This window comes from Sinocyclocheilus rhinocerous, unplaced genomic scaffold (assembly GCF_001515625.1).
Source record: "Sinocyclocheilus rhinocerous isolate Xijiao unplaced genomic scaffold, SAMN03320098_v1.1 scaffold936, whole genome shotgun sequence".
NCBI lineage: Eukaryota > Metazoa > Chordata > Actinopteri > Cypriniformes > Cyprinidae > Sinocyclocheilus > Sinocyclocheilus rhinocerous.
The window spans coordinates 574492-585488 of record NW_015662583.1 but is presented as its reverse complement, the minus strand read 5'-3'; the positions used below and the strand labels follow the sequence as shown (position 1 = coordinate 585488).

The 10997-nt window shown below is 32.1% G+C and overlaps 1 protein-coding gene across 1 annotated transcript in view; it reads right to left on the bottom strand.

Moving 5' to 3' along the window:
- Nucleotides 1–10997, bottom strand: part of fig4a (FIG4 phosphoinositide 5-phosphatase a) — a 45768-nt gene that overhangs the window by 6935 nt on the left and 27836 nt on the right. Inside the window, exons 11-15 of the mRNA XM_016538186.1 lie at nucleotides 8710–8843; nucleotides 8284–8400; nucleotides 6798–6843; nucleotides 5322–5470; nucleotides 5040–5246 (exon numbers count right to left, since the gene is read on the bottom strand). Of these exons, the coding sequence (XP_016393672.1) occupies nucleotides 5040–5246; nucleotides 5322–5470; nucleotides 6798–6843; nucleotides 8284–8400; nucleotides 8710–8843 (653 nt within the window). The remainder of the gene's footprint in view (nucleotides 1–5039; nucleotides 5247–5321; nucleotides 5471–6797; nucleotides 6844–8283; nucleotides 8401–8709; nucleotides 8844–10997) is intronic.

Here is a 10997-nt window from a genome sequence, read left to right as displayed (position 1 = left end):
ACACATATATATATATACACACACACACATATATATATATATTTATATATATACACATTTTTTAAATTCATTATATTGTATTTTATTTTATTATTTTATTTAATTTGTATTTTATTATTTAATTTAATTGTATTTAATTTAATATTATTAATTTCTTTAATATTATTTATTGATTTAATGAATTTTTTTTGTAAATATTACTTGTTTGAAAAGTGATTTTTTACTTTATAGTACTTATTTTTGTCTTTTAATTTTAATTGTACGCAGCCAAACTACAAACGCTTCAGCAACATGAACCATTTTTGAGATGCCAATAAAAACAAACCACTACAACTGAAGCTGAGAGAGACTGCAAATCACCTGATCATCACAGTGAGAGCATGTGAGAGCGCCAAACAATGACAGAATCAGATGCACAGCAGTGTTTGAGTCTGTTTTCAGCTGCCAGGACTTTGTTTTTGAGAATATCCACAGGTTAAAGGTTGATAATCGCGGCACATGCGTGTGTTTGAGCGATGGTCCTCTGCATGTGCCGCGGCCAGCGTAATCAAGAGTTAATCGACAAGCAGTGAACACAATTACACTCGTTCCTTGTTATCCCTCAGGCCATTTCAGCATCTTTCTAATTAAATAAAGCTGAGATGAGAACCGAGATGAGCAACATTAATTAACACGTTCATCCACAAAACATCACATGGAAACGCCTGACCGTCCAGCAAATCTACATGGAAGAGTAAAATGTTTTATATTTTATTATGTTTTATTTTATTTTATTTGAACATTACATTACAGTTTTCCAATTGGCAGACATTTTAACAAAAGATTTATGAGCTACAGGTAGGGATATTATAGTTAATTAAAGGCATTAAAACACATTTTAATTTCTTGAAAAAACAAAGTCAACGTAAATTCAAATTATTAATAAAAACTATTAAAGCATATCAATGATACTAAAATAACAATGATATATATTTTGTTTTATTTTATTCATTTTATTTAAATGTATTTAATTTTAAAATTTAATTTAATTGTATTTAATTTTAAAATTTAATAATTTATTTTTACATTATTATTATTATTATTATTATTATTATTAATTTACATTAGATTTATGAATTACAATAATTAGTAAAGAGTATTTTATATTACTTTATATTTTATTATTTATTTTATTTTATTTTTACATTTCCATTACATTTATTAAAATTAAAACTGAAAGTATAAATAAAAACTCAAAATATTAATAAAATCTATAATAGTATCTCAATCATTTCAATCAATCAAAAAATCATTTAAAATGCAGTTTTATAAAAACATTAATAAAAATTTCTAACTATTTAATATTAGAAAAATGTATATTTTCTAACTATTTAATATTATTAAAATTGTACAATATTTATAATAATATTTTTATTATTTATATTTAATAATATTTATAATAATAATATAATATTTATAATAATAATAATATAATATAATTATATATATATTTTTAATATATATAAATATATATATTTTTTATAATAATAATAAAATATTTTTTATAATATTTAATATTTAATAAATTACTATATATTATTTAATCAGACAGGAACCGCCTTTAAAATGCCGTAAAACACACATTTTCAGGTCTCTGTGATGCACGTGTGCTATGGGCAAGTAAATGAAGATGTAATTGTCATTTTTGGGTGAACTGCTCCTTGAATAACTCCAGACGATGTTGCGGTGTCCTCTAGCGAACGGGACGCGCTAAATGCCTCAATAACATCCATTCTGTCTGACAATCACAAGCGCAGAGCAGGAGAAGATTATAATGACAGGTGACACTGAGAAACGAACCACTCATCCATTCCTCTCGCTCTTTCAATAACTTCATCTCTCTGTTCATGTCAAAGAAAAAAACAAGTCTCTCTGGACTCGTCGAGCTCTGAATCAAACCTGACAGGCCAAGCGTTTTGATTAAGTCTGTCAAAAAAGAGCCAAGAATGACTTAAACGTTCAGCTGAACCATCAGATAAAGTGTTGAGGAATAACTAACTAAAATTAGCTATTCTACAAAACTACACTTTTAACTATATTTATTTTAATTTACAATTTGTAAAGAAATGGTCACTTTAAAATCTGATATTAGAAACACTGGCATGGAGACAAAAACGGCATCATTAATGTAATCAATGATTTCTGATCATTTCCGTGCGAAATGGAAGCAAAATTAAAATTATTAAAATAATTAAAATGTTATTAAGATAACTTTTAACATTTAAAGAGTTGAGCAATACAAAAATATATATATTTTAAAATTATATTTCATTCTTTTTTCTTTTTAAATATGTTAAGGCATAAAGGTTTTAAATCATTCAGAAAATAGATAATAAAAATTGTATTAATATTTGAATTCCTAAACACTTTATAGGGGAAAAATTTAAAATATTATATTAGCCAAAAGTCAGTTTTAACATCTTATAGTTGTGCAACATAAAAATTTATATTTTAAAAAATTATATATAAAAAAAAAAAAAAACTCTCTCTCTCTCTCTATATATATATGTATGTATATAAAACACCTAAAGAGTTAAGCAATATAAAAGTTCTACTTAAAAATTCAATTATATATATATGATTTGATTTCTTTACAAACATAAGTTAAGGCATAGATGTTATGAATGATTCAGCAAAAAAAAAAAACATTAATATTTTAATTCTTAAGCACTTCATGGGTTAAAAATGTAAAGCTTCACTTTATATTTATATTAGCCAAAATTCAGTTTTAATATCTAAAGGGGATTTTAAAATAAATAAATAAACATAACAAAAATTAATAATAAAAATATTATGATAATATATAAAATATAAACAATATCAGATAAAAATACAATATAAAAAATATCATATTTAGAATTGATTTTGTTTTTCCAATACTTATTTTTGGTTTTCAGCCCAGTGCTAAGTTCTCATCTCGCCCAAGATTTTTTGTTGTGGTGCATCACTAATTCATTTTCTCCACACACACTCACACTCAACACTCACACTCTCACTCTCACCCTCACCCTCACCGACACTCACACTCTCACACTCTCACACTCAGACTCACACTCTCACCCTCACCCTCCCTCACACTCTCACACTCACACTCACACTCACACTCTCACACTCTCACACTCTCACACTCTCACACTCTCACACTCACACTCACACTCACACTCACTCACACTCACACTCACACACAGAGACACACACTCTCTCACACACACACACAGAGACAGACTCTTACAGCTCATTTCAGGGTTACATTAGGTTTCACTCATATCCTAAAATAATAACGTTAACATTATTATAAGAACATGAAGCAATTAAGAATACAACATGCGAATTTGTGTGCGCAAACCAAACTCCCGCGAGAACGCGATGACGCGGTGAACGTTCAAACGCAAAATTACGGGTAAACAAACCGTGTGACCCAAAAATATTCACTAGCAACCAATGGGATTCGAGTTTGGAGACGCTGTAACCACGGAGACTAGAACTGGGTTGTTGCTATGACGACACATAAAAGATTCAATCATGTCTGTAAATACAATAAATGGAACACAATAAACATGAAAAAACTAAACGATGTCCAACTGCAAAGTGATTTCAGGAAATCCAGCAAAACCTGACAATAATCCACTGCGTGCGGCGCATTCACACATTTTCTGATGGATTCAGCTCTGCACAGGGCCAATAACATGTGAGATCGGCTGTTTATAAATCGAATCATTATAATTCACACAAAGCGACCCATCAGCACAAAGGCAGATATGAATAATTCATGAAGGAGAGAATGAGAGAATGTGGGTGGAGGATATAATGGCTCACACAGGTCTCTCGCCCGCTCTCTCTCTCTCCAGCTCCAGACCATCATTAACTTATGAAACGGGACACATTAACATAATGTTACATAATACACACATTTCTATGGATGGGTGTGCAGAAAAATTATGAATAATTATTGAAAATCTTTTTTTTGCATGACTGTAATGAGAATCTGGAGTTTAAATGTGCTTAATCATGAAAAATTATATCAGAAATGCAAAGAATAATCCCACCATTTGTACTACATATATTATTAACGGCAGCTAGGAAGATAATCACTGTGAATTGGTTGAAGATGCACGAACCTACTCTGACAGAATGGATACAGAGACTGAATCAGATACATATATATTTGAGAATATGACTGCAGATTTACAGTTAAAATCTGACATTTTCCAACAGAACTGGGCACTAATCGAAACATATTTGGTTGACATAGAAATGTTGTCAGAGGCTTTTTGTAGTTATTGTATTTGTATTTATTTTAAGTTATTAACGTTTTTTTGTTTTTATAATTTTTTTTGTTTAATATTATTTAAGCTGTCTTTGTTTTTTCCATTTTGTATGGTTATTTATTTATCAATTTTTTTTATTAGTATTTTTTAAGCATTCATATTTTAAGGAAATGTTGTGTGTATATTGTTCCGTTTATAAAAAGTTTAATAAAAACATTTAAAAAAATTTTTTTCAAAAAATATAAACAATAAAATAAAATAAATTAATTAAATATATATGCTTCTGGTCAAAAGTTTGGAATAATTGTTTATATATATATATATATATATTTTTTTTTTTTGAAAGACGTCTCTTTTGCTCACCAAGGCTGCATTTATTTGATCACAAATACAGTAAAAATTGTGAAATGCTGATTTGCTGCTCAAGAAACATTTCTGATTATTATCAATGTTGAAAACAGTTGTGCTGCCCAATATTTTTGTGGAAACGGTGATGCATTTTATTTTTCAGGATTTACAAATGAATAGAAAGTTCAAAAGAACAGCATTTATTTGAAACAGAAATCTTTTATAACATTATAAATGTCTTTACGGTCACTTTTGATCAACTTGATGCACCCTTGAATACATTAATTAATTAAATTTTTTTTATTTAATATATTTCAACATTGATAATAATCATAAATGTTTCTTGAGTACCATGATGTTACCATGAATCTTTGAACATAATACCATGCCGTAACCAGCATGAAAGCAGCATCCAGGTGTTTACCTGAGAAGGCGTTGCTATAGTAACGCGAGAGCGTCTGCATGATGTCTTTGGAGTGCTGCGTCCAGGGCGCGATCTTACGGTACGTCTTCACCCGATGCACCAGCTGAGATCCTCCGTACTGTAAAGACAGCGTGTCGCCGTGATCCTCGTACAGCTCCTCAAACAACCTGCTCACACCATAAACAACATCAGCACGATGGAGAAGAGCGTCTGCCTGCTGTAATGTGTGTTTGCGCAGGTACCTGATGCAGTCCGTGTCGAACTGAAGCTTGGGTTTGTCGATCATCCCGAGAGCATAGAGCTGATACGCCAGAGCACATTTACCCACCATGAACTGAGCGGTGTTGGTTCGATCCAGACAGTCCACGCAGTTCGTCCTCAAAACCCCCGTCTGTCAAAACAACACAAAAAATGATTTCTGACCTGTAATAATATGTCACAATTTTTACTGTATGTTTGATGAAATAAATGAGTCTTGGTGAGCAGAAGAGAACGTTTAAAAAATCTTACTGACCTCAAAAGTGCACACTTTGCATGAAACATATACATTATTTAAGTTCAAATGTATTTACAAAGCACTTTAAAAAACACAAAGTGCAATTACAAGAACCTAAAAATATACATAAAAAAAAAGCACAAATAAATTGATGGACAACAGATTTTTAAAAAAAAGAGAGGAATAAAAACGGAATTAAAAATGCATAAAACAAAATAAAAAGCAGAAGTAAATCTGTTCAACACCTAGTGATCAAAATGTATTTTAAACACTTTTTTTAATATTTACAAATAAACAAAGGTAAATATGGATGTATATGCTTTCCTAATGGGTAATTTATGTGGAAATATGAGAAAAAAATTATTAAATAAAAATGTATCTAAATGTCTAAAAACATACGCAAACAAAGGTATTTGTGTGTGTGTGTGTGTGTGTGTATATATATATAATAGTTTATATTCATATTTTGAATATATTTTTATTCTGTTTTCATTTTAATTTTAGTGAAATATTTAGAAGTTCTGTTGTGTGTTTTTTATATCTAGTGGTTTTGTTTTTTATGTCTATATAGTTTTTATATATAGTTTTAGTCATTTTAGTTTATATTTTATATCAGTTAACATGCATTTGATTTTTAAGATCAAAATGTTTTAGTTTAGTTTTAGTTCTATAAGTATATATATGTATATATATATATACAGTATATATATATATATATATATACAGTATATATAAAATATAGACAGATATAGATATTATATATATATATTGATCTGTGTGTGTGTGTGTGTTTACAACAATGAATTAAAATGCATAAAACATATGTGAATCTGTTCAACACCTACTGATTAAAAAGGCTTCTCTAAGAAAACATGTCTTAAGACGAGTTTTAAACACATTTAAAAAATTTTTTTTTGTATTTTATAAATAACTAAAAATGTATGCAAACAACGGGATATGCCTTCTTAATGGTTAATTCATCTGTACCCATTGGAAATTTTTACAAAAAAAAATCATTACAGTGATAAAGAATAATTTACTGAATTTTACAAAGCACTGACAGATCTTTGACAGAATGCATCTACATTTAAACAACAACGTAAAATCAGGCGGCGTGTGACTGCTGGTTTAATGTGTCGGTCCGATAAACACTTTGTTTCTGATTGGACACTTCTTGACCAGATTGAGCACCAACATGCAGCAGATTTTGAGGAAGACAAACCTGTAGCCTGCCATTCGGTGTGACCTTCCCTCCGAGATCTCCCCACCTGAACAACAGAGAGAGTCGTTTAAAGCAAACGAGGCTCTGACAGCCGATCTCCATCATCAGACCCGCTGCTCGCCTCAAACTTTCACCTCGTGCGTTTGAAAACAAGTAAGTGCTTCAACACGTGGACCATTAGCGCTTTACAACAACAAGAGCTGGGAAACAACAAAAGTGCTGCATTTACCTCAGACGGGAGGCTTTCTGGGCTCTTATGAGAAGGACAGAAATAGTGTTTGAAGCACTGTACACATATGCAGCTCATCGGAAGAAAATTTGCTCGGTATATTAGTTGGAGTCTTAGTATTAGGAGTATTAGCTGATCCATTTTCAGCATTCACTCAGCATTGTTAGCATCAAGGCCTTGCAGAAACAGATTCATGTGAAATAAAAATCAATGCTGGAAGTTTGCAGATCTTCAGGAGCTAAATATATACATCACTGCCTGATTAGCTCCGCCCACCGATTCTACATCACTGCCTGTTTAGCCCCGATTCTACATCACTGCCTGATTACCACCGATTCTACATCACTGCCTGTTTAGCCCCGATTCTACATCACTTCCTGTTTAGCCCCGATTCTACATCACTGCCTGTTTAGCCCCACCCACCGATTCTACAGCACTGCCTGATTAGCCCCGCCCACCGATTCTACAGCGCTGCCTGATTAGCTCTGCCCACCAATTCTACAGCACTGCCTGATTAGTCCCGCCCACCGATTCTACAGCACTGCCTGATTAGCCCCGCCCACCGATTCCACAGTGCTGCTTGATTAGCTCCGCCCACCGATTCTACATCACTGCCTGTTTAGCTCCACCCACGAATTCTACATCACTGCCTGTTGCATCACTGGAGGAAGCGTTATTATGGATTATGGACTCTTCAAAATTGTCTTGATGGATTTGTTTGACGTTAATAAATAGACTGCAGTGGTGTGGAGTACTTGTGGACTATTGTGATGTTTTTATCAGCTGTTTGGATTCTGACGGCACCCATTCACTTGCAGAGGATCCATTGCTGAGACAGTGATGCAATGCTACATTTCTCCAAATCTGTTAAAGAAATAAACTCATCTGCATCTCAGATGGCCTGAGGGTGAGCATTTTTTTCAGCAAATGTTCATTTTTGGGTGAACTGTTCTTTTAATATAGTGTTCTGATAAACCCCTGTGGCTAACATTTGCAGAATATTCTTCAAACGATTTGCATTTAAAAACAGATGCTTGACAGAACAGCCATTTCTATCACATAAATGTGAATTTAAATGAGACACATTTGTTATTAAACAACATTATTTACACAATCTTAGATTCATTTGTTTATTCCTTCCACCTTTTGTGTGTCACACCGCTGCTGAAACAGACTCTGCTTTTGTGGAATCAAGTTATTCTCATCTTAAACAAACGGATGTTTTGTTGTAAAGGTCATTTAAGCGTGTGCATTTACCTTTCATCAGGACGTAACGTGTGGCAATAAAAGTCAGGTCGATTAACGAAGAATCCCGTCCTCTTGACCACATTCTCAGCGATCATGCTGAGACGATCCAACACGTTGCACAGTTTACTGCAGATGAGAAGTTACAATTCTACTGTCAATTACAATGTTACAAAAGATTTCCATTTCAAATAAATGCTGTTCTTTTGAACTTTCTATTCATCTGTGAATCCTGAAAAATAAAACACCGAAGACTGGAGTAATGATGCTGAAAATTTATTTGAAATAGTAAAAATATTTCACAATTTTTACTGTATTTTCGATCAGAAAATGAGCAGAAGAGACTTATTAAAAGATCTTACTGACTCCAACTTTTGAACAGTAGTGTATATTATATCAGTTCCTGAAAAACAGTCACTTTACGACAGTCGTACGCACCTCTTTGTGTATCGCGCCATGTCCCAGGCGATGTACTCGATGCCGTGCTCCGGCGGGAGGAACTGGTTCAGGTTGGTGATGGCGGGATAAAACTCCTCACTCAGGATCTTCTCATGCTTTCTCTTCTCTCGTTTCTGACAAAATCAAAATCACCAAATCGACAATTATCACACTGATTCCAACAATTTAACCTCAACTTATAACAAAATATGCTCTCCAGCCCTGCAGCAGCAAGACAAACGTGCGGCTTAATGTTTAGCAAATTTGTGCCAAACAAAATCGCAGAAAAATTTTGGGAACAACGGACAATTTGCAAAAACTCCAAACACCATAAAGGTTTATTTTTCTAAGTTGTAAATACAACAAAGATTATTAGAGTACGTTTTACAAGAAAATACTATTTCAGTCTTACGACTTCGAAATTTCACGTTTAATTCAATGCGTTACTTGCCGATTCTTTGTAGTTACTTATTAAATTTACTAGCAATTTCTGAGTGAAAATTGTTTCAAAGTAAACCTTACATAAATTTTTTTAGTGTGTTGGAAAATAACGCGTCCTAGAAAAACTATGTAGGTAAACTTTAGCAAACTAAAGCAATAAGCCCCTTGAAGCCATGGTTTACAGTGAATTCATAACAGCTAAGGGGCGTTGTTACGACGCAAAGTGGATTGTCTAAAAACCCCTTAGCTGTTATAAATTCACTGTAAACCACGGCTTCAAGGGGCTTATTGCTTTTATAAAATGGTTATTCCATATACGTAGTAAGGTTTCACTAATGTTGCAACAAAGGTGTATGTTACTTTGTAGAGTCATTTACAACAGCTTCGAACGCGGCTCAGTCAATCAGAATCAAGGACCGGAACTCTCCGTTTTATAAAATTCAACAAAGCATTGTTTAACACTTAAAACACATGAAACGTGTTTGCCAGGACACTATATTTTCATAAGAACATTTCAGTACAAATAATGAGTTTTAAATGCATAAATCATATGCATTTTATCATAGAAACACAACTTTAAGAATCTTTTACCCCCTTTTATAAAATGCTAAATTGAATAATGAACCAAAATTAATAAGTTATTACATGTGTTTTAAATGCATAAATAATATGCATTTCATCATTAAACAATATTCAAGAATAATTTTTTTTATTTAATAAGAATAGAGAATATTACTGTTGAGTATTACTGTTTTTACTGTATTTTTGATCAAATAAATGCAATTTAGAGAATCATTTGCTCTCTTATTTTGAAATTCTGAATTAAATAATGAATCAGAATTAATAAACACTGCATTTTATTTTTACGTTGGATGACATCAGAGATTGCATAAAAACGAAATGTTGCAGCAACATTCACCAAAGATTTGCCAGGGCAATATATTTCCATAAGCACATTTCTACACCAATAATGAGTTTTAAATGCATAAAACATATACATTATAATCACATATACTAGATTTAATACTGAATTAAATAAATCAGAATTAATAACAATTGGTGTGTTTTAAATGCATAAATCATACGCATTTTACCACAGAAACAACTTTGAGAATAATTTATTAAAATGCCAAATTAAATAATGAATCAGAATCACACTGTTATACTGAATTTGAATTATACAGAATTACTATCTGTACTGTATTTTGACCAAATAAATGCAAATTAGAGAATCATTTGCTCCCTTTTTAAATGCTGAATTAAAATAATGAATCAGAATGAATAAAAACAGAGTTTTTTACTCTGGAGAACATCAGAGACGGCATGAAAAAAACACATGAAACGTTTCAGTATCATGAGTTTTAAATGCATAAATCATATGCATTTTATCACAGAAACACAATTTGAGAATCATTTTCTCTCTCTTTTTTTTTACTGTGAAGAACATCAGATTTTGCATAAAAAAAACACATGAAACATTTTCATAAGTATGCTTTTTAAATGCATAAATAATGTGTATTTTATTATGGAAACACAACTTTGACTCCCTTTTTTCAAATGCTGAATTAAATAATGAATCAGAATGAATTAGCAATGCTGTATTTTGCAGCGCTGCTCATGATGTGGATGACTCAAACAAACGTCCTCCTCCTAAGCCATGACTAATCCACCATCAATGCTAGTAAGATATTATACATCCGTCGCACACTCCGGCAAACACACGTGAACGATCTGCGCTTTACGCGTTCAATCCTTGGGCCACATTTGCACGAACGACTCCAGCGTTCACAAAAATCGTTCTGCGGTAGCCTGAGTTTCCTGCGGCCCACAATGCCGTCTGCCTCCCA